We start from the raw sequence: 24240 nt of genomic DNA, 5'->3' as shown, positions 1-24240 counted from the left end.
GAGATAGACAGAAAAAATAAAAAAACGTTATTTCATAAAATCGATTTATAATTATTTATGATTTTTGTAAAGATTTGTAATAAAGAAAATATTTATATACATAATATAAATCCGTTGAATCCACAATTTTAGGAGTGCTCATTAGATGTTCAAGTTCTCTTTCCGTCAGATGCTTATATGACTCTGAAAAAAAAAGAAAAAAAATTACTTAACTAATTTGAAGACTAATTTAAAGCTAAATACGTTGGTTTAGTGTCAAACAAAAATGTGGATTTTTAATAGATTTAATTGATTATTATTGACACAAACTAATTTTCCACATCACTTTTTTTTCTCGTCAAAATTTCGATTGTCTTTAAAAATAAAAAAATTCTTCTCCTAAATTCAATTATTTTCAAAAATTTTAATAAAATTCTTGGCAAAATTTCAATTATTTTCAAAAATTTTTCCTCAATTCAATGATTTTTAATATCTACTATTTTTATAAAATTTTCCTAAAGAATTCAATTATTTAAATTTAAAAAAAAAAATTCTACGCAAATATTTAATTATTTTCATAAAAAAGTTAACATTTCACAGGAATTCAATTATTTTCGTAAATAATAAAATTCTATTTAGGAATTCAATTATTTACATAAATAATAAAACTCATTGCAGAATTTGAATTATTATTTTCAATACAATTTTAATCGAATTCCTCGAAAAATGTAATTGTTCTTAAATATTTTACTAAAATTCGCCGAAAGAATTCAATTATTTAAAAATTTGTTTATAAAATTCTTCATGAAAATTCAATTTCGAGAAACATTCTCAATCATTGAATAAATTTTTAATTTTTCTATTTAAATAATTGAATTCTCGTAGAATTTTCTAATAAAAATTTAGGTATTTAAAAATGAATTTCGGTTAAAAAAATTTAAATAATAATTTAATTCTGGAGAAGTAACAATTTATTTCAGAAATTCTATTATTATCAAGAGTCATAAAATTCTTCGCAGAAATTTAATTATGTTTAAAAATAATAAAATTCTTTTTAGGGATTCAATTATTTTCAGAAATAATAAAACTCATGGCTAGATTTCAATTATTTTTCATACAATTTTAATCAAAAATTTTGAAAAATGTAATTATTCTAAAAAATGTTATTAAAATTCGCCGAAAGAATTCAATTACTTAAAAATTTGTTGATAAAATTCTTTATGAGAATTATCAATTTTGAGAAACATTCAATTATTCAATAAATTATTAATTTCTGTATTTAATTGATTGTAAAATAAATAAATAATTGAATTTTTGTAGAATTTACTGATAAAAATTTATTTAAAAATGAATTTCAGTTAAAATTTTACATAATAATTGAATATTAAAAGCATTATGGCGTAAATTTATAGAAATAATTGAATTTTGAAAAGGTTTTAAATTAAAATCTTTGAAAATCTGAATATTTCATAATTTTAACTGACAATTCTGTAGAAATAATTTGAACCTTCTCAAAGACCTTTTTCAAAAATTATTAAAAATAATTGATTTAAAGAAGAATTTTAGTTAAAAATTGTAGAAAATAATAATTTTATTGAAATGATGAAAAATAATTTTAAAGAAGTTATCGAGGGATTCAATTATTTTCAGAAATAATAAAACTCACCACCGAATTTCAATTATTTTTAATACAGATTTTAAGCAAATTCTTCGAAAAATGTAATTATTTTAAAAAAATTTAATTAAAATTCGTAGAAAGAATTAAATTATTTAAAAATTTGTTGTTAAAATTCTTTAGAAGAATTATCAATTTTGAGAAACATTCAATTATTTAATAAATTATTAATGTTTGTATTTAATTGCGATTGTAAAATAAAGAAATATATAAATAATTGAATTCTCGTAGAGTTTTCTAATTAAATTGATTTAAAAATGAATTTCAATTAAAATTTTAGATAATTGAATATTAAAACCATTATATAGTGAATTTTTAAAAATAATTGAATTTTGAAAAGGTTTTAAATTAAAATCTTTGAAATACTATAGAACCAATATTTTTGAATGTTTCCTTGAATTTTTTTTTTGGAAATTATTTCACCAAATGGATTTGAAAATTGTCAAAGTAAAGAATTTTTTCGAAAATTATTCAAAATAATTGATTTAAAGACGAATTTTAGTTGAAAAATCTTGAAAATAATAATAATTGAATTGAAAATGGTCAATTTTTTGATACCTAATAAATGGCTAACGAAAATAAAGCATAATTTTTCCGCACTTCATTTTGTATATGTAATAATAGTGATAAATATAACCTGGATTTTTTGTCACATCGTCAAGATGATTGTAACCATTGTTCGTTAAATTACTAACAGTATTTTCTGAAATCGTCAAAGTGAAAACATGTCGTAAAAATTGGGGATGTTTTTTAACAAGCATTTATAACACGCACTTGACTTTAAAAATACACAATACTTGAAAAAAATATCAAAAATATTTAATGACTATTTATTCATTTATTATAATTAGGAAATAAAATTAAAAACACTGAAAATTGCCGTGAAATGTCAAAACCGAAACGAATAGTTTACATTGTTGCTTGTTGACGTTGTTGCGACTATATTGACACGATTGACATTTAACGATTCTAACCTCAAAAATAAATATCCGAATTTCAAATTGTGCGGAACTTGCGGAAGTTCGTTAGAACAGCTGTTTCCGTATTTAAATATACAGTGTTGCCACTTGCCACGCTTGCCACTGACGGCACTGACAATATTTCTGAAAGATTATTCTTAAAAATCAAAAAAGGTTTTCAAATTTGTATTCGCAAATTAGTTTTTTTTATTATTGTTTCTTCTTTTTTTCTCTGTGATTATGAATCTTGTTTATTAAAATTATTATCGAAAAAATTATAATTCGTTTACGACACACGTGATCTGAAGGCGCGAAAATGGTAAAAATTTGAATTCAATTTCGTTTCATTTCCATGTAATTAATTCTCGAATTAATTTCTTTTTGACAATGTATTTTTTATACGTAAATAATTATTCTTTACATAGAAAATCGGGTAAGTTTACAATTTTTCGTTAAAACTAAAACTAATTCAGAAAAATATTTTTGCATTAGAATTTTTTTTCACAAATTTGGCAACAGTGTTTCTGTTTTGGGAATTTTTATGAATTTCCCCATTTTCCTTAAATTCTTTCCTGGTTTCACTGGTTTCTGCAGGTCAGTTTCGTTCGCACTTCGCAGTCGTCATTGTTCTAATTAGTCATCCATTGTTTCATTTTTTTTATCTCTTGAAGATTAAATCATCAATGAGACGATAAAAATAAAAGTTCGCGCAGTGTGAATTTAGTGCTTAAATTCGAGAAGAAAAAAGTGCGGCGTTTCGCAGTGTTTGAGTGTCTAACCTAAAAAAAAACATGGACTTCTTACATTTTTTCTTTGGCAGAGAATGCGACGATTGCTGTCGTTTTTCTCAATATCGAAAAACTGTTTTCAAGAAACATCCATCCGAGGAGCAAATAGACTTTTTCTATCCAAACGCATGTCAAGTGTGTGGACGTCTGGGAAATTTAATTCGTTGCGCGAAATGTCAAATGATCAACTATTGCGGTAAACAACATCAAACTGAACATTGGCATTTGCATAAATATTTTTGCACCCTAATCGCCGATTTACGTAGGAAAAACAGTTTCCTCCGCAATGCCAAGGATCGTAAATTAGAGACGTGGACAAATGCAAAAATCGCCTCGATAAATAGTGTTTCAAAAAAACTCGGACGCACACTCACGTCGTACGAGGAAAAAGTGATAAAATTCACGCGCTCCTGTTGCATTTGTCACGATATCGATCAACGTAATCTGATAAATTGTCCGAATTGCGCGAGTGTTAGTATTTGTCATTCGCACAAAAGTCGTTTTCATGAAATTCATTCCGCAGAGAAATGCGCAAATTTCCAACTTTGCTATCAATTGGATCGCGAGAAACTTCAATTGGCCAATGAAAAGGCGGAAATGAAAAAAAATCCAAAGGTTGATAAAAAAAAGAAAAATGACAAATACGAAAGTGATTCCGAATATTCCAGTGACGATGATGACGATGAGGATTCCGATGACGATACCGATACCGATTCCGACACAACCAGTGATTCCGATGACAATTCCGAAAAATCAAACATAAAAATAACGGAATTAAAAACCCCGCCTATGAATTTAGTCCCGTATTTCGAGAATTTGCCCAAATCCACGAAAAACTTTCTTGAATTTCTTTCATTTCCGCTCTTAAATAACATGAGAGGAAACGATTTTGAAATTCCGGATTTATTTCTAAAGCCATTGAGTGTATTTCGTTCGTTGCAAATTTTGGAACAATTGAACAATCAAGAATTAACGATTCATTTAATTGACGAGGAAATAAATGATCTGGAAACGTGTGATTTTTGGGAAGCACTATTTCACTTGATGCCGAATTTAAAATCATTGAAAATTATCATTTTTCATGAGGAATTTTCGAAACAACGTCTAAGTCCAAAATTATGTGAAAAATGCACAGAGACGGAGAAAACATTATTGTTTGAATTAAAAGCATTCAGTTACGTTGATTATTGTAATGATAAAACATTTTTAATGCCTAATTTAGTGATTGGATTTTTGACATTATTGAAATTGAAAACAAATGCACTGAAAGCAATTGCGAATTTGAAAACTGTTCCATTGGCATTGACGAGTAATTGTGAAAAATTGGCGAGAGATAATAATAAATTTGTTGAGAAATTGTTTGGAAAATCGGCGAATCATCATTTTTATGAGGAGAATTTATTTTGTGGCTTGAAACCAATTTTGGATTTTAAAACTGATGGATTTTATTTTGAGAATCAGTTTTTGACGATTTATAAGGGATTCAATGAGAGCGAAGTAAAGAGGAAAATGAATGGAATCAAAAAATAGATTTGTTTTTGGTTTGTTAATTTTTATTTTCTGTTTCTTTTTCTTTTTTCTATTTTTTTAAAATTGAATTGAAAAAAATTTCTGTTTTTTAATTTTTAGAAATCAAACTGAAATTTTCATTTACAGGGTTACCACAAAAATTAAATTTTGTTTTTCCCTTTTCCCTAATTTCCAGACAAAATTTTGTTTTTTTTCACTGACCCTATTCTTCTTTATATCGATTATTTTTAATAATTTTCGAAAAAGTTCTTTGACAATTTTCAAATTCATTTCTTTACAATATTCAATTTTACGAAATTTCAGTTATTCGTAAATTCTTTAATTAAATAAATATTAGAAAATAGAAACTAAAGAATAATATTAAAAAAACTCAATTAAACTTTTTCAAAAAAATTAATTACAAAATTCAATTATTTTACAAAATTCACGCTATATTTGCTTTAAATATTCAATTATTATCTAAAATTTTAACTGAAATTCATTTTTATGAAATGAAAATCAATTTTTATTAGAAAATTCTACTAGAATTTAATTATTTAAATATAAATAAAATACAAATAAATAATTTATTGAATAATTGAAAGTTTCTTTAAATTCCCATAAAAAATCGTTATTAGCAAATTTTCAAATAATTGAATTCTATCAACGAATTTTAATAAATTTTTTAAGAATAATAACATTTTTCGAGAAATTTGATTAAAATTGTATTAAAAATAAATAAAATAATTGAAATTCTGCATTGAATTTTATTATTTATGAAAATAATTGAATTCTTGCAAAGAATTTTTATTAAAATTTTCAAAAATAATTAAATTCTTGTAAAAAAATTAACAGGAATTCAATTATTTTTAAAAATTTTAATAAAATTCTTGGCATAAATTAAAAATAACAAAATTCTTAGCAGATCTTCAATTACTTTCAGAAATTTTAATAAAATTTTTCGCAAGAATTAAAATATTTTCGTAAAATAATAAAAAAATCTCTGCAGAGATTCAATTATTTTCAAGTCTTAATTAAAATTCTTCGCAAGAATTCAATTATTTTCAAAAATATCAGAATTTTAGCAGAAATTCAAACATTTTAAAAAGTTTTGATAAAACTTTTTTTTGGTAGAAATACATACAATTAGTTTTAAGACAATTTTAAAAAAATGTTTCAATAAAATTCAATTATTTTTAAAATTTTAATGAAATTCTTTCGAAAGAATTTAATTATTATAATCTAATATTTTAACTGAAATCTATTTTTAAATCAATGTTTATGAGAAAATTCTACGAGAATTCAATTATTTATATATTTCTTTATTTTACAATCGCAATTAAATACAAAAATTAATAATTTATTAAATAATTGAATGTTTCTCAAAATTGAATTCGTATAAAGAATTTTATCAATAATTTTTTAAATAATATTTAATTCTTTCGACGAATTTTAATTAAGTTTTTACGAGTAAAATTACATTTTTCGAAGAATTCGCTTAAAATTGTAAAATTTTATTAAAATTGTTTTTAAATAATTGAATTCTTTTGTAAAATTTTATTAAAATAGGTAGGTATTGAAAATCATTTCAGAAGAATTTAAATTATTATTTTCTATTTCGGACAATAATTTCTCTTTAAATAACTTAATTATTCAAGAACTATCATAAAATTATTGAAATATTGGTTAAATTACAAACGATTGTAGAAAATTCTCGTCAAAATTTCAATCGTCTTTAAAAATAATAAAATACTTCCCCGAAATTCAATTATTTTCAAAAATTTTTCTCAATTCAATGATTTTCAATATTTACTATTTAAATAAAATTTTCCAAAAGAATTTAATTATTTAAAAAAAATTTAATTAAATTCTACGCAAAAATTTAATTTTTTTTTCATAAATAAAAAATTGATTTAGAAATGGATTTTAGTTAAAATTTCAGATAATAATTGAATATTAAAAACACAAATTTTTAGAAATTGAAGGATTTCCGAATTTTCGTAAAATTTCTTTGAATATCTAATAATCATTTGTAGAGTAAATAATATTTTTTAGGGTCGGGGAAAGGGTCAAAATTTTCTTTGGAAATCATGGAAAAGTCAGGAAAAAAAATTTAATTTTTATGTCAACCCTGATGAAATTGAATTTATTTAAAATAATTTATTTCTTGAAGAACAATCATAAAATTACTACACACTTAAAAATTCCGAAAATAATTCACTTTTAGTAGATTTTTGTTCAGAATTTTTATATTTAATCGTATTTTAAAAGGTTTTAGAAAGTTTTAGAAAATTTAAATTCGAATGTAAGAATTTTAATAATTTTACTTATAAATTCCGAAGATAGTTTTATTTTATTGAACTTCAAAAATATAATTTAACGACTTTAAAATTTAGTTTCGTGAACTTTGAATTAAAAATTTTTGAATTAATAAATATTTTATTTATTTATTTATATTTATAAAAAATGAAACTTATGGTTTTTAGAGTTGAGCCTTTTCAGAAATTCACGATTTAAATATTTTAATAAAAATTTTATTATATTAAATATATTTTTAGTATAATCAAGAAAAATTTAATATTTTTATTTTCTTTTCAGGATTTTCTGGAAAATTTAAAAGCAAAGTAAAATACTGAGGCTAAAGCTGAGTCAAAAGTTTACAAAGATGGAAGAATGAAAATTTTTACATTCTGGATATATATTTTAACAATATCAGGATCGACATTAAAGAAATCAAGAAATTTTTGCATTTAAAATTTACTATTTTATAACTTTTATAATTAAAATTTGTTTAAAAGTTTATTTTTTCTTAAGAAAAGGAAAAAAAAAAGTTTTGCTCGTTAAATCAAGACTGATATACAATTTCAATGTTAATTGAAAAAGATTTTCTTAGCTGTTATAAGCATTAAGTTATTATAATCGTACGTGTAATTGTTTACGTTAAATTTTCGTTTGTTCTTAGTTTCAAATGAAATAATTTCAAAATTGTTTGAAAAAAAACTTTTATGTTTAAAACAACGAGTGACAAAAGTATTTAAATAAGTTCAAGTCAATTTTGTTGATTTTCTTAAGTTTTGTTAATTTAAGATGGCATTTTTTTCGCATTCTATTTTAAAAGTATGAATTCTAAAAAAATTACTTTTTAAGTAAACGAAAAATTTTGTTTTAAATGTTTTCCTTATTTTCTAATAAAAATTATGTTTAATTGCTTTTTTCTGTAATTATATGTTATAATTAGAAGACAATTAAAGAACATTTTTTAAATACTTTTTCGATTATTTTTTTTTTATTTCGTGAGGTGTATTTATTTTTACTTTTTAATTAGTTATAGAGAACAATTTTTTTGAAAAAAGTTTTAAAGAATTATAACGGTTAATTTCTATATTTTTTATTTTTAAATTTAATTTTTAAAAATTTTTTTTCATTTCGTTTATTTTGTTTGAATGTTTTTGTAAAAAATTATTTAAGGCTCTATTTTTGATACGATCCTGCATTCTACTTGGTATGACTTTCACTTTATTAAAAGACTTGCCGGTTATTTTTTTATGTTTTAATTTTAAACATGTAAATTAACATTTTTGATAATACAGTGAAATATTTCTGTTTTGCATTAAAAACAATAAGAAATTTGTTTAAAAATAGGTATAAAATGGAGGCAAATCAGAAATTTCGAAGCAATATTAAGTCATTGAATAATAAAATATAATACAAAGCTCACGTTTGATAAGGAATCTAAATTTAACGTCAGTGACTTGATGTTATTTTATCAATCAGTTTAGAATGGGAAGCAAGAACCAATAAACTTTATTGAACTTACAATTTATATAGTGTTATCAAGTTGTGGAAATTAAATAATATCTGGTAATGTTTTCTTATTAAAAATATTATTAAATTATTCATTAAATAAACCGGTTGATTTTTTTTAATTTATTAATTTTTCGTAAAATTAATAAATATTTTTTATTTTTGTTTAAATAATAAATTTAATGAATAAAATGTAAATTGGAAGGAAAATCGTTAAAATCTTCTCTATTTAATTTTTTAATTGTATAATTTTTTGTAGATTTATTATAAAATTTTCAAGAAGTTGATATTTTTACCAAACTGCTTTTCTTTAGAAATATTTATAAATTTTTTTTTCTATATTGTGACACAATTCCATAAAAAAATGTAAACATTAAAAATTTATTAAAAATAGGTACGTTTTCGTTAATTGCAATAAAATTATGACTTGTAAACTACTAATATTCAAAATATAAACTTTTTTTTACAGAAGATAAAAAAATTAAAAATGGCAAATATTTTAAGTGGACCGCCTCTTTTTAACAAATGGAAATACAATTCTATTGCGGAATTTCTTTATGAAAAAATGACACTACATGCATCATCAACAGCTTTGGTAATGTTTATAAGTTTAATAAATTTTTTCAATTTAAAAAATTTTTTTAAAACTAAATTTATAAATTTTCTTTTATAATTTTTATTTATACTACTGCGAATTTCGCGCGCCTTCCCAGTGATTTAAAATTGAAAAACGGAGGCCGATTTTTTTAAAAAAGCTTTAATTTTTTTTATTTATTTATAAAAATTGAAAAAAGCAGTTTTTTATAAAAAAAAGTACTCCTTTATAATATTACTAGTGAATGTTACAAATGTTTAATTTCTTATTATTATTATGCAAATTACACAATTTTTTATTTTCAAAATATGAATTTTTGAATAATTTCAGATTCAAGCATAAAAAAATTCAATTATTAACTAATTTACTAATTAATTAGTCTTGTTTATTAATTTAAAAAAATTTAATATTTCACGAACAAATACAATTATTTTCTAAAATTTTAATAAATCATTAGAAATAATTCAATTATTTTTTTAAATAATAAAATTCTTTGTAAAAATTCAATTCCTTTCTTAATTCTCGTTATTCATTATTTTACTGGAATTCAATTATTTTCTAAAATTTTAATAAATCTTTCAAAACAATATTCAATTTTATTTAGAAATAATAACATTCTTTGCAAAAATTCAATTATTTTTAATACAATTTTAATAAATCCTTCGAAACAATTCAATTTTATTTATAAATATAGTAAAATTCTTTGCAAAAATTCATTATTATATTCAAAACAATTTTACGAAAGTATTCAATTTTTTTCTTAATTCGTTATAAAAAATTTTAATAGGATTCAATTGTTTTCTGAAAATTAAATAATTCTTCAAACCAATTCAATTATTTTTCTAAATGTAAAATTTTTTTCAGGAATTCAGTTCTTTTGAATACAATTTTAATATCATTTCATATGAAAGAATTCAATTTTTTTAATTTTAATAATATTTTTCAAAAAAATTCAATTATTTTCAAAAAATTTTTAATAAATCCTTCGAAACAAATCAATTCTATTCATAAATAGTAAAATTATTTTCAAAAAAAATAATTCAATTTTTTTCTTAATCCATTATAGAAAATTGCAATTTAATTTAATTATTTTCTAGAATTTTAATGAATTCTTCAAACCAATTCAATTATTTTTCTAAATTTAAATTTTTTTTACAGAAATTCAGTTCTTTTTAATACAATTTTAATAACATGTCTTGAAAGAATTCAATTTTTTTTAATTTTAATAATATTTTTCGAAAAAATTCAATTATTTTAAAAAATTTTAATAAATCCTTCGAAACAATTCAACTATATTTTTATAAATATAGTAAAATTCTTTGCACAAATTCAATTATTTTTAAAAAAAATTTCACGAAAGAACTCAATTTTTTTCTCAATTCGTTATAAAAAAATTTCAATAGAATTAAATTATTTTCTAAAGTTAGTTAGTTAGTTAGTAAGTTAACCATTAATTAATTTAGATTCTACATTGAATAGAGATTGAAACAAGACCAAGATCGCTAAAAAAAGTTAATTAGTTTTCGAAAAATTAAAAAATTACGAAAAGCATGCAAAATTCAGTATTTTTTCTGTATCTGACAGAATAGTCAACGAAAATTCTTCGATCAGGTGTCAGTCTTTTTATAATTTCATTAGCTTTCAGGAAAAAAATACGAAAAATTTTTGTCATTCTTATTTTCTACGTTTTAAGCATTTTTCCACTCATGAAAAAAGGGGCGTCCCTGATACTCACGGACGGTAGTGTATGTTGTTGTCCAAAAAATTGAAAGAAAAAAATACTAAAAATAGGAATTTACAAATTTTTTTTTAAATTTTGATTTATAAACATAAAACATGAAAATATAATAGCTTTTTTGTCGATATTTTACAGTAGAAAGTTTTATTTACATAATGAAATGTAATTATTGTTAATAATACTTAAATGAGATCTTTCATAAGAATTTGTTTTTTAATAACAGGCTCATAATTTTGAGAAGTTAAATTGACACCTTCTTTCTCCTTATTATTTTTTAAAAAACTATCAATAACTTTTTATCAGCCGTCTAATTTTTAAAAATCAAACGTAAACATTTTTTAGTAATTTACTAATAACAACTATCAAAATGGAAAAAATGGATTGTTTTTAGTCACATAAATTTTTTAAATTTTAGAATCCACATAGCCATAATTTTGTACAATAATAAATTATGAGCAATTTAATTCCAATAAAAAAAATTATAATTTTTTTCTACATAGATCTTAAATTTTTATAAATGATTTTTTTATCATTGAACAACCGACTTAAAACACTGTATTATTGAAAATACAATTAATATTTTTAAATTTGACATAAAGTTTGTAAACATAATATAATAAATAATCACGTTATATAAATATTATTTTGGATTTTTAATCAAACAATTTACATATATAACCAAAAGAATTAAGTTTTCGTTCTTAATTGATTTTTTCTATACTTGATGAAACTTTTATAAAGTCAAAAAAGGTATTACTATTAAATTATATAGTGAAAAATGAAAAATTTAGTTTTTAATTTTTTTAAGAAGCTTAAAGAATAATAAAATTAGATACGAAGAATTCGAAACGTTAAAAAGTTGTAATTTAATAAACATCCATTAGTAATTATTATAATATATTATAATCACGCGTCCAATAATAAATTTAATTCACTTGGCGGGTTTTTTGAAATCTACGAAATTCACCAAAAAAACTAAAATTCTTGAATTCTGTAAATTTTTTTTACTTTTTTTGGAAAAAAGTAGCATTTAGTAGCTTTTTGACAAAATAAGTAGCAAAAAGTAGGCTTGACCAAAAAAAGTGTCAAAAAAGTGGAAAAGTGTGTCACTTCGAAGCCTGCTTTAGTTAAGATATTGAAAAAAAAATTTGTTACATTTTTAATTTTGTAAATCTGATGCTATTTTTGTAATCAGCGACCCCGAAACACCCCGAGGAACCAATTTTAAGCAATTTTGATTGATTTTTCAAAAATAGTCGGCCATGTTAGATCCGCCATTTTGAATTTTTAAAATCAGATTCGTGAAACTTTATCAACCGCCGGTAAACACTAAGAGAAAAAGTTTATTTCTCTGAACGAAACTGTTTAATTAACCTATTTTATTTGTTACGATAAAACAATAATTTTGATGATTCAAATAAAAAATTTCATTCATTTTATTTTGTTTGTCTTCTACTTTTAGATAAGTATGGAAAGCAAAGATGAATTATCGTACAAGCAACTTCTCGAAAAATGTTTGAAATTATCAATAGCTCTTGGAAAAATGGGATTGAAATTGAACGATAAAATTGGACTTTGCAGTGAGAATAATTTAAATTTTTGCATTGGAATTGTCTCAACTATATTTCTAGGCGCAACTATTTGCCCACTAAATCCATCGTACACTGAGACGGAATTTATTCATGTACTAAAAATTTCACAGCCAAAATACATTTTTGTCTCGGCATTGGTTGTGGAGAAAATGATGAGAGCAGTGAAAAATTTACCATGGTCGCCAAAATTAATTTTAATCAATGAAAGTGAGACTCATCGGGAAATTCCACGCATGTCGAATTTAATATCTCGCATTAAAGACGTTGATGTGAAAAATTTTCGTTTTTCGACAATTGATAAAAATGAACATATTTTGTTGATTGCGTGTTCAAGTGGCACGACGGGTCTTCCGAAAGGTGTTATGTTGACTGATAATAATTTTTTAATTCAAGTACAATATTATTCAGAGGAGAAATTTCCATTCTTCCAAAATGCCGACAGTTTCTTGGGTCTTTTGCCAATGTTTCATGGTTATGGATTTTTTATTTTTCTCGTGAGTCTCACTTTTGGTAATAAAATGATTGTCATGTCGCGATTCGACGAACGACTATTTCTTCAAGCCATACAGGATTATCAGATAAAAACTTTGCCACTAGTCCCGCCGCTGTTGGTGTTTTTGGCGAAAAATCCAATTGTCGATGAGTATGATTTGTCCTGCGTCAAACAAATATCGTTAGTAGAACTTTTCTTATTTTGATGTAGTTTAAAATTATATCGAGAGAATTTTATTGAAAAAATAAAATTGTAATTGTTAAAAATTTTTGTGTAGATGTGGAGCGGCTCCAGTATCTGAAAATATTAAAGAAGCAGTACAAAAGAAGTTTAAACTTCCCTTTATTAGAAATGGATACGGATTAACGGAAACTACAGTTTCATTAATGAATTCAATAAATGAATTGAAACCCGAAAGTATCGGAATTTTACGACCTGGTTTAAAAGGTAATTATAATAATCATATATTCTGACATATAGGGAATTCAGGAAAAAAGGCAGGAATTTTTATTAAAAGTACTGGAAAAAATTGAATTTTTAGAATTCATAAGAAAATTCTGAATTTTTGGGTCTTTTTTGATTGACTCATAAACTATAAAATTACCACGAATTCTAAAACAAAACTTTCGATTTTTTCAATTTCTGTCAAAAATTTCTTTTTAAATAACTTAAATCTTGAACAACTACCTATCATAAAATAAATAATCAGGGTGTCTACAACACCTGGAAAACCGGGAAATGTCAGGGAAATTAAAAATGTCCTGGAAAACCTGGAAATGTCAGGGAATTTTTTCGAAAGTCAGGGAATTTTTTTCATCAAGACTTGAAATACTCTTGAACAATATTTTTAAAGCCCACAATTAGTTTTACAAATTTTTAGTAAAAAACATTCAAAAATTTTTTTAAATTCTGGTAAAAATTTCTATTATCTTTATAAATAATAAAATTCTTCTCCGAAATTCTATTATTTTCAAAAATTTTAATAAAATTCTTGGCAAAATTTCAATTATTTTCAAAAATGTTCCTCATTTCAATGTTTTTCAATGTCTACTATTTTAATAAAATTTTTCCAAAACAATCTATTTATTTAAAAAAATTTTAATTATTTTCATAAAATAATAAACATTTAACAGAAATGCAATTATTTACAAATTCAATACTATTTTAAATCAATTAATCGAAAAATTCAATTATTTTCAAAAATAAAGTATTCCAGAAGAATCCAATTATTTAAAATAAAATTTTCATAATATTTCTTACATTTCGAAAAAATTAATTATTTAAAGCAATTTTTATAAAATTCTTATGAAGAATTCCATTATTTTCAAAAATAATAAAATTTTTCACAAAAATTTAATTCTTTTCAAACATTTTAATAAAAATTTTTGCAATAATTCAATTATTTTAAATAAATAATATAAATTTTTCAGGAATTCAAATATTTTTGAAAATTTTAATAAAATTCTTTGCAACTATTCAATTATTTACATAAATAACAAAATCCATTAACGGATTTCAATTATTTTTAATAAAATTTTATAGAAATTGCTTAAAAAAATGTAATTATTGTCAAAAATTTAATTTCAATTCCTCGAGAAAATCAATTACTTAAAAAAATGTTTTTTTAAATTCTTTGGAAGAATTCAATTATTTTCGTAAATAACAATATTCATTACAAGAATTCAATTATTTTTAAAAACTTTTCACTATTCAATGATTTTCAATATCTACTATTTTTATAAAATTTCCAAACAAAATTCAATTATTTAAAAATTTTATGTAAAAATCTTCGTAACAGTTCCATTTTTTTGAGAATAATAAAAATTTCTCAGGAATTCAATTATTTTTGAAATTTTTTTGCAAAATTGTTAACAACTAGGATTATTTTCATAAATAATAAAAATCATCAAAGAATTTCAATTATTTTTAATACAATTTTAATCGAATTCTTCGAAAAATGTAATTATTCTTTAAAATTTTATTAAAATTCGTCATCAATTTAAAAATTTGTTGGTAAAATTCTTTATGAGAATTAAATTTTAAGAAACATTCAATAATTCAATAAATTATTTATTTTTGTTTTCAAATAATTGAATTCTAATAAAAATGAATTTCAGTTAAAATTTTAGATAATAATTGAATATTAAAAGCCGTATAGCGTGTATTTTTATAATTAATTGAATTTTTTTTAATTGAAGTTTTTATTTTCGAATATATATTTAATTGAAGAATTTACGAAAAATTGAGATTTCGTAAAAGTGATTTAAAGATGAATTTTAGTTAAAAATTGTTGAAAATAATAATTGAATTGATAATGATTTTATCACTCGATCATCTTTAATTATTAGGAAACATGAAGAAATCTATCACTCCGAGTCGAAGACTTGGAGTTATTGATATCTTCATGTTTTATAGTTGTGAAAAATTTAATTTAATAATTTTAAGTAAAATGTTCTCTTATTTGACTCAGACTGCTGATATTTTTGTTCGTAAATGGTTCGTTTTCATTTTTGTCCCGTAAAGTACATATTTTTAAATACTGTGTCACTGGTTCGAGCCCTGATAATTTTTTTAAAAATGTTCATTTTATATTCATAATTTATAACGTTGGTGACGTTTCCAATAATTTAGAAGAAAAAATAATTTTCTATTCAAACTTTTGTCTTAATAAAACTTTTACAATGTTTCTTGAACAAAAAGTTAAAAAAGGATAATTTTGTAAACTTAAAATATTGTTTTCTGAGTGAAAAACAGTTTTTTTCTTTAAAAAAAGTTGATGACAAACGTTGTGAATACTTCTCCCCCGTCATTTATAAGTATTATCAAATAAAATTTAAGCAATGTATTTTTTATTATGTCGATTCTTAAAACCTGGAAAAAAATTTTAGAAGGCCTGGAAAACCTGGAAATGTCAGGGAAATTTTTTTCAGATTAGTTGTAGACACCCTGAATAAATTATTTAATGAATAATTTTTCTTAAATATTTCAAAGTTAATTCAATTTTAAAAGAGTTGCGTTTACAATTTTCATAAATAAATGAACTTCAAACGGTTTCAATTTGCAATTTTCGAAAATTTCAATGTTGAATGAATTTAATTAGAAATTTTAATGAACTTAAATTTTTGAAAAATAAATAATTTAAAATATTCTAAAATTAGTTAAATTTGTCAATATATATAATTAATTAATTTTTAAAAATAAAGGATTTAGAGAAGAATTTTAGTTAAAAATGCTGACAAAAAGTGAATTTTGAAGAAGTTATAAATTATTGCAGAAATTCGATTATTTTCAAAAATTTTAATAACATTATTGTCAAAATTTCAATTATTTTCAAAAATTTTCCTCATTTCAATGATTTTTAATTTCTACTATTTTAATAACATTACCCAAAAGAATTCAATTATTTAAAAACAATATTATTAAAACTGTACACAAACATTTAATTATTTTCAAAAACTTTCCTCATTTCAATGATTTCAATTAAAATTTTAAAAAATAATTGAATATTAAAAGCTTATTTTTGAATAAATAAATAAAAGCATTATAGAATGGATTTTCACAAATAATTTAATTTTGAACAGGTTTCAAAATAAAAAATTTGAAAATTTGTATTTTTCATATACTAAAAAATTTTTCAAAAATTTTTCTTAATTCAATAAGTTGTATATCTATTATTTTAATAAAATTTCCTAAAAGAATTCAATTATTTGTTTATAGAAATTCAATTATCTTGAAACAATAGAATTGTAAAATTTAAAAAATTGTAATAAAATTAGAGGTGTGCAAAATTCGAATCGAAAGAAAATTCGAATCGAAATACCAATTCGAAGTTTCGAGTTTCGAATTTCGAATTGGCCGATTCGAATCGAAAGAAAATTCGAATCGAACTACCAATTCGAAATTCGAAGTTTCGAATTTCGAATTGGCCGATTCGAATCGAAAGAAAATTCGAATCGAACTACCAATTCGAAATTCGAAGTTTCGAATTTCGAATTGGCCGATTCGAATCGAAAGTAAATTCGAATCGAACTAGCCAATTCGAAAATTGGAGTTTCGAATTGTACAACTCAACTCGGTTACTTTATTCGCACAATTAATTATTCTATAATTTTAATATATAAATAACATACAAATACCAATAACGTGTTGAAAGTGAAGAAAATATTTCGCTTATTGTTTGTAGTACATAAGGAAAAAAAATTATTTTGCAAATTTTTTGCTCAATTTTTAAAATAAATTTTCATTTATTTTAACAATTTAATAGCTAATATATAATTAAAAACCGCTGCTAAGTTGTATATTTTTTATAATTTTGGTACTCATTTCATGAACACTGCATTTCCTCATAGAGATAAAAATAATAGAAATATATTAATTACTTTTTATAAATATGGTAAAAGTGATTGGATTTTGGATCAATCAATGTATTTTTAAATACCCTACAAGATATTTACAATAATTTAATAGTTAAACAAAAATTTTTAAACACAAAAGTTGAGAAAATGTCATTTTCCAAAATTTTTGGTTTTTAAAATACCAATGATTTCGAAATTTATTATCGAATTAGGTTTAAAAATAGGTTAGGTCAATCGAATCGATTCTTAATGCTCTACAATTTGGTAACGATAATTTTAAAGTTACTTCTACGTTTTTCAACAAAATTTTCAAAAAGTCTCCGGTTAATATGGACGAAAAATGATGAACAAAAAGTTTTGAACGTTCAAATGAACGAAATATTTTTTGTTAAAAATATTTTAATAGATTATTGATTACAATTCAAATTAAAAACTCAAATTTTACATTTAGAAACATTATAATTAATTTGCTTAATAGTGACGCAAAATTATAGTAATAAAAATTTGATTTGAAGAAGAAATAAATAAATTTCGTTCATTTGAACGTTCAAAACTTTAACCTCCTGAAAAATGTTCAATTAGGGACCAAAAGATGCATCTAAAAAAACTCTACAAAACTAAAGAAAAACATTTATAGGTGTCCTAACATTTTTTTAAAGTTATGGGCAAAAAACGTTTTTTTGCAAAATTAAAAATTCAAAAAAAAAATTAGTTAAACTTTATTAATCTATCATAAAGTACTTTCATATGTGGACGTCCACATGAAAAGAGCCCATATTGTCGGTTCTAGTTTTCGAGATAATCGCAATTTAGTAATTTTGGAGCAAAATCTTAATTTTTTTTTATTTTTTATTATCTATCTACATGCTTTGGCAAGTCGAATCAAGCGGTTTTCATTAATTTATCGATAATTTAACTGTTTGATTTCATTGGTTCTTTAGAAAAATGAAAAGGGCCCATTTTGTCAGTCATTTGCAAAGGTAATCCGTATTTTAAAAATGGAGGTGCGGAAAAATTTAAAACCTCTTGATTTTTCATCTCTAAGGTGTCCTGAACTGAAAACAATTCTTATCTGAATAACTTCCCAAAAGAACCAGAGATATTGATGTTAGAGTCTTTTTTCTCGTAATTGTCGAAATGAAAATTTGGATATTGCGTCAATTTTTTCATAATAGAGACTGTAAAAAATTTTTTAATAAGTTTAATATATATTTTTTTTCTTTAAATGACACAATAAAATTGTACCTAATCATTAATCTTGTAAAAAAATGGTTTTTTAATAGAAAAACTGTCCTTTTTAAAAAAGGGCCCATATTGTCGGTTTTTAAATTAATTAGTTAATTAAGGGGGGGGGTGGTTCTAAAAATTTAAAACCTGTTGGTTTTCTATCTTCAAGGTGCCCTGAACTGGAAACAATGCTTATCTGAATAACTTCCAAGAAGAACCAGAGATAAAACAATTGGTTGGTATCGCAATCTTTAATTTCGTTTTTCTCGAAATGAGGTTTATTTGGCGTTCTAAACTTTAAAATTCCGTAACTCAGCGAATTTTTAACCAAAAAAGTTCTGAGACCACTCAAAATTTAATTTCATTTAATTTCATTTAGTAACAAATAGTTACTGTTAATAAATACAATTTCCAATTCTAAGAATTATTTTTTTATATAAAAATTGTAATTTAATGTTTCAAGAAAAATTGAAGAATTTTTGTATAATTTGAAAAAATTATTTTTTGTGGAATTTTAATTTATAAATAGGTATGATTATAATTCTTAAAAATTTTAATTGTTTTAATTTAAAATTTTTAATTAGTTTGTGTATATATTTGAATTTTCGGAAATATTGAAAATATTGAAAATAATTCAATTCTTTGCAAGAATTCAATTATTTTCATAAATAATAACGATTTTCGTAAAAATTAAATTATTTTTAAACAAAATTTTAATAAAATTTTACGAATAAATACAATTATTTTCTAAAATTTTAATAAATACTTCAAAACAATTTAATTATTTTCTTAAATAGAAATAGATTTTAATGTTTGCAAAAATTCAATTATTTTCAAAAAAATTTCAAGAATGATTTCAATTTTTTTCTCATTTCGTTATAAAATCTTTGCAAAAATTCAATTATTTTTAATACAATTTTAATAAAATTTCAAAAATTTTCAATTAAAATTCTTTAAGAATTCTTTGAGATTTCTGTCAAAATAATTGTGCGAATAAAATAACCGAGTTGAGTTGTACAATTCGAAACTCCGATTTTCGAATCGGCCAATTGGTAGTTCGATTCGAATTTACTTTCGATTCGAATCGGCCAATTCGAAATTCGAAACTTCGAATTTCGAATTGGTATTTCGATTCGAATTTTCTTTCGATTCGAATTGGCTAATTCGAAATTCGAAATTCGAAACTTCGAATTGGTATTTCGATTCGAATTTTCTTTCGATTCGAATTTTCTGTTGTCGAGTCGAATAATTTTCGATTCGACTCGATTAAATGCACACCTCTAAATAAAATTTCAGGAAAGAATTCAACTATTTTCTAAAATTTTAATAAATCCTTCTAAATACTTCAATTATTTTTTTAAATAGTAAAAAAAACTTTACAAAAATTCAATGATTTTCAAAACCATTTTAATTAAATTCCTCAGAAGAATTTAATTTTTTTAAAAATTTTGACACATTTCGAAAACAATAAATTATTTTTATAAATAGTAAAATTCTTCGAAAGAATTCAATTAATTTTATAAATAGTAAAATTCTTTGCAGGAATTTAATTATTTCCAAAACAATTTTAATTAAATTTCTCGGATGAATTCAAATATTTTTAAATACATATTTCCGTAAATTTCAATTATTTTCTAAAAATTTAATAAATTCTTTGAAACAATTCAACCATTTTTATAAATACTAAAATTCTTTGCAGGAATTAAATTATTTTTAATCAAATTTAAATAAAATTACACGAAAGAATTTTAATAAATTCTTCGAAACATTTCAATTATTTTTATAAATAGTAAAATTCTTCGCAATGATTCAATTATCGCAGAATTTCAATTATTTTTAATACAATTTTAATAAAATTCCTTGAAAAATGTAACTATTCTAAAAAAGTTTATTAAAATTCATCTAAAGAATTTAATTATTTAAAAATTTGTTAATAAAATTCTTTTTGTGAATTTAATTTTAAGATACATTCAATTCTTCAATAAATCATTTTTTTGTATTTAGATAATTGAATTCTCGTAAAATTTTCTAATAAAAATTGATTTTAAAATGAATTTTAGTTTAAATTTTAGATAATAATACAATATGAAAATAATTTTTAAGAAGTTACAGTAACAATTTTCTTATAATATAAAATAATGATTTTAAAACTTGATCCTATTTAATTATTTATTATAAAACATAAAGAAATAGATCACTCGGAGTAATCGTTATCTTTATGTTTTATAACAATATTTTTAAAATTGATTAATTTAAAAAAAGTTTGAATTTTAATTTTTTGAAGAATTTTAATTCCTACGAAAAAATAATAATAATTAAATATTTAAAACATTTAAAAAAGTAATTATTGTTTTAGAATAAGTTTACAATTAAAGATAATCGTAAATAAATTTAACAAAACATTTTTTCAAATAAAATTTTTTCCTTTATTTTCTAAAAATTCGAAAATTTTCAGTTTCATTTTCATATAAATTTTCTAATTGACAAATAAGGCATTTCACGTCAGAAATATCACGATTTACAAAGGGTATGCCGATTTTCGCAAAACTTGGTGAGATTATAGTTTTATATAAGAGACTTCTTTCCCCCAAATTTTTTCAAAAAAAATTCAAAATTGTTAAAAATACGCCATTTTGAATTTTAATATTAATTTTATAAAATTTTGAATATCTCGGAATATTGTTTATGGATTTTTATGAAATTTACACATTTTTCAGGTAAAAGTATGTACTTTAAAATGCAAATAAAGTTAATAAAAAAAATTAATTTTTAAATAAAAAAATTTTTAAAAATTCTTTTAAACAATTTTTTGTTTATTTACTCCTCTCTGAGAAAAATGTTATTAACATATTTGGATTAGTTATGAATTCACCTTTAATTTCATAAAAAAAATTGATGGTGACTCAACTGGTTCCGGAGATATTGAATTTTTTGTAAAAAATAGTCATAGTTACAGCAGCAATGCACGACTGCGGTAACGTACTACGCGACTTGTGCAGTATGGTGCTATGGCGCGGCGACGCTTTTTTTTACAAAAAATTCAATATCTCCGGAACCATCAATTTTTTTATGAAATTAAAGGTGAATTCACAAGGAATCCAAATATGTTAATAACATTTTTCTCAGAGAGAAGTAAATAAACAAAAAATTGTTTAAAAAAATTTTTTTATTTAAAAATTAATTTTTTTTTATTAACTTTATTTGCATTTTAAAGTACATACTTTTACCTGAAAAATGTGTAAATTTCATAAAAATCCATAAACAATATTCCGAGATATTCCAAATTTTATAAAATTAATATTAAAATTCAAAATGGCGTATCTTCAACAATTTTGAATTTTTTTTTTAAATTTAGGGGAAAGAAGTCTCTTATATAAAACTATAATCCCACAAAGTTTTGCGAAAATCGGCATACCCTTTGCAAATCGTGATATTTCTGACGTGAAATGCCTCAAATATAATTTATAAACCTTTTTTTTTCTTTATTTTTAAAAAACTTTGAATTTTATTAAAACAATAAATTGAAATTAAGAAATAGAATTGATGCAAATTATTTCCTTATGAAAATTGAGAATTTTCTACAAAAATATTAAGAAACGGAAATATCTAATGTTTTTCTTCCCAAAAGAAAAAAATGAGTTTGTAAAGACTATTGTTATTGCGTAATAAAAATTATGCATAAAATGGGTATATTACCTACTTCTTAATCAAAAGTTTTTAACAATTAACAATTTTCTAGTATTTTTTATAAATAAAAAGGAGAATAATTTGCATAATAATTAAGATCAGTCAAACGAAATTTGTTATAGAAAAAAGCATATAACAAACAAAATGGGTAGCATGCACAGAAACTAACTTCAAACTGCAGATAGAATGAATTAAAGAATACGGAGATTAATTATATAGTTAATTAATTAATTAAAAAAAGTCACTAAGGGACAACAGACCAATAATAACCAACACCAATAAACCTAGATTTACTTATACTATTTAAAACATAATTGAAAAAACCTTGACATTGCAAATTTGTTAATAAATTTTTTAGCCAAAGTTATTTCACTGGAGGGAAATTCGAATGAGGGTTTAGGGTCAAATAAAGAGGGTGAATTGTGCTTCAAAGGAGAAATTATTATGAAAGGATATTATAACGATGAAGAAGCGACAAGAAATGCAATCGACGAAGACGGCTTTCTTCACACTGGCGATGTTGGATATTATGATGAGGAGGGTTGTTTTTACATTGTCGACAGAGTAAAAGAACTGATTAAATATAAAGGATTTCAAGTTCCTCCTGCAGAGCTGGAATCAATTTTATTGACACATCCAGCAATTAAAGACGCTGCTGTTGTTGGATATCCTGATGAACTCGCTGGAGAATTGCCCCTTGCTTTTGTTGTCAAACAATCTGGTGTTAATATTTCTTCGAGGGAAATCATTCAATACGTTAACGGTAAATTTAATTTTATCATTAGTTTTACAACGATATTTTTTTAAATACGTAGGCTTCTTAACCCAATTCGTCCGAGAAGACTATTTTTTCCCTTTACATTTGTGTTTGTTATTTTCAAAGATGGTGAGCTAGAAAAATTTTTCATATTGTGTTTCCTATGTACTTTTTTAGTCCTCTTTCAGAATTTGAAAGAAAATTTAACTTTTGACTTAAGGATTAAAAGTTATGATTGTTTAAACAAAAAAAGCGTCCAAAATGCATGTCTCCTGAGAGACAAGTTGGTCCACCTTGGACAACAGAATACTGATTAGTGTGGATCGCATACTGAAAAGGATAGCTCTGATGGCTGCATATTGGACCCTATCGAGCTTCCTGAGATGGGTCTTGCTTGCAGCAGAGAAAAGCTGGCAACCCCATTCAAGATGCGCTCTCACCAGTCCCTTATAGACCATCAGCAGAGATTCAGGACTAGCCCCCCCCCAAGAGACCCTTGACATTGAAGTCAATATATTTATTACTTGAGTAGTCTTACGTGAAATTTCAATAATATGCTTGGACCAATTTAATTTTCTGTCTAAGTAAATGCAAAGGTACAAGTGATCATTCTGGACTGCGATCCTAAACCCATTCAAGTAAATAAAGATGTATTTAAACCTTTCACTACTTCGAGAGAATATAACTGAGATTTTCCAGGAGAGATGAAGAGTCCCAGGCCCTGTAAAAGGCCAGGCCCTCTTAAAATTGTCGTCATCTGATGAAAAGAATAGATTTGTCGAAACAGTAAGGAATGAAAAGAAGTTAATCAGCCTATCTGGAGTATGTAGCTTAATAAGACGGTTGTGGATAGCAGAGGGAAGTATATTGCTAAATGCGTCTTTTAGATCAATTGTAAGCACTCTGGTATCCCTCCAGCTGAGAGGAAAACTTGATGTTAAAAAGAAACAATTGAATAGGAATAGAAGGTAGTTTCTTGTTTTAGGAGGGAGATGGTTAAGAATCGCATTTGAAATGGAATCTAAGCCAGGAGTGGTGTCTTTTTTGGAGTGAATCATAGCTAAGTTGAATTCAAAGTCTGA

The 24240-nt window shown here is 23.0% G+C and overlaps 3 protein-coding genes across 5 annotated transcripts in view; 2 read left to right on the top strand and 1 right to left on the bottom strand.

The window, feature by feature from the left end:
• The window catches only part of LOC122510046 (DNA repair protein RAD51 homolog 3-like), a 50545-nt gene extending 47905 nt beyond the window's left edge, over nt 1-2640 (bottom strand). Inside the window, exons 1-2 of the mRNA XM_043624431.1 lie at nt 2292-2640; nt 101-183 (exon numbers count right to left, since the gene is read on the bottom strand). Of these exons, the coding sequence (XP_043480366.1) occupies nt 101-183; nt 2292-2415 (207 nt within the window). The 5' untranslated portion in view covers nt 2416-2640. The remainder of the gene's footprint in view (nt 1-100; nt 184-2291) is intronic.
• A 537-nt stretch (nt 2641-3177) lies between these two features.
• LOC122510082 lies at nt 3178-8176 on the top strand. Its single transcript, XM_043624491.1, has 2 exons — nt 3178-4942; nt 7509-8176. Exon 1 carries the CDS (start codon nt 3405-3407, stop codon nt 4929-4931), a length of 1527 nt encoding a protein of 508 aa, XP_043480426.1. The 5' UTR covers nt 3178-3404; the 3' UTR covers nt 4932-4942; nt 7509-8176.
• Nucleotides 8177-8425: 249 nt separating this feature from the next.
• The window catches only part of LOC122510056 (4-coumarate--CoA ligase 1-like), a 41626-nt gene continuing 25811 nt past the window's right edge, over nt 8426-24240 (top strand). For 2 of the 3 annotated variants that reach the window (XR_006302410.1, XR_006302409.1), the window contains exons 1-5: nt 8426-8771; nt 9184-9309; nt 12510-13312; nt 13410-13579; nt 22760-23164. Coding sequence is in view for 1 of the 3 variants with exons in the window: in XM_043624452.1 (XP_043480387.1) it covers nt 9202-9309; nt 12510-13312; nt 13410-13579; nt 22760-23164 (1486 nt within the window). In the remaining 2 variants the exon portion in view is untranslated. The remainder of the gene's footprint in view (nt 8772-9183; nt 9310-12509; nt 13313-13409; nt 13580-22759; nt 23165-24240) is intronic. The other variant, XM_043624452.1, reaches the window with a different exon arrangement.

Source organism: Leptopilina heterotoma, unplaced genomic scaffold, assembly GCF_015476425.1.
Source record: "Leptopilina heterotoma isolate Lh14 unplaced genomic scaffold, ASM1547642v1 Lhet_66, whole genome shotgun sequence".
NCBI classification, from domain to species: domain Eukaryota; kingdom Metazoa; phylum Arthropoda; class Insecta; order Hymenoptera; family Figitidae; genus Leptopilina; species Leptopilina heterotoma.
The sequence above is the reverse complement of the archived record's forward strand: the minus strand, read 5'-3'. Positions and strand labels throughout refer to the sequence as shown.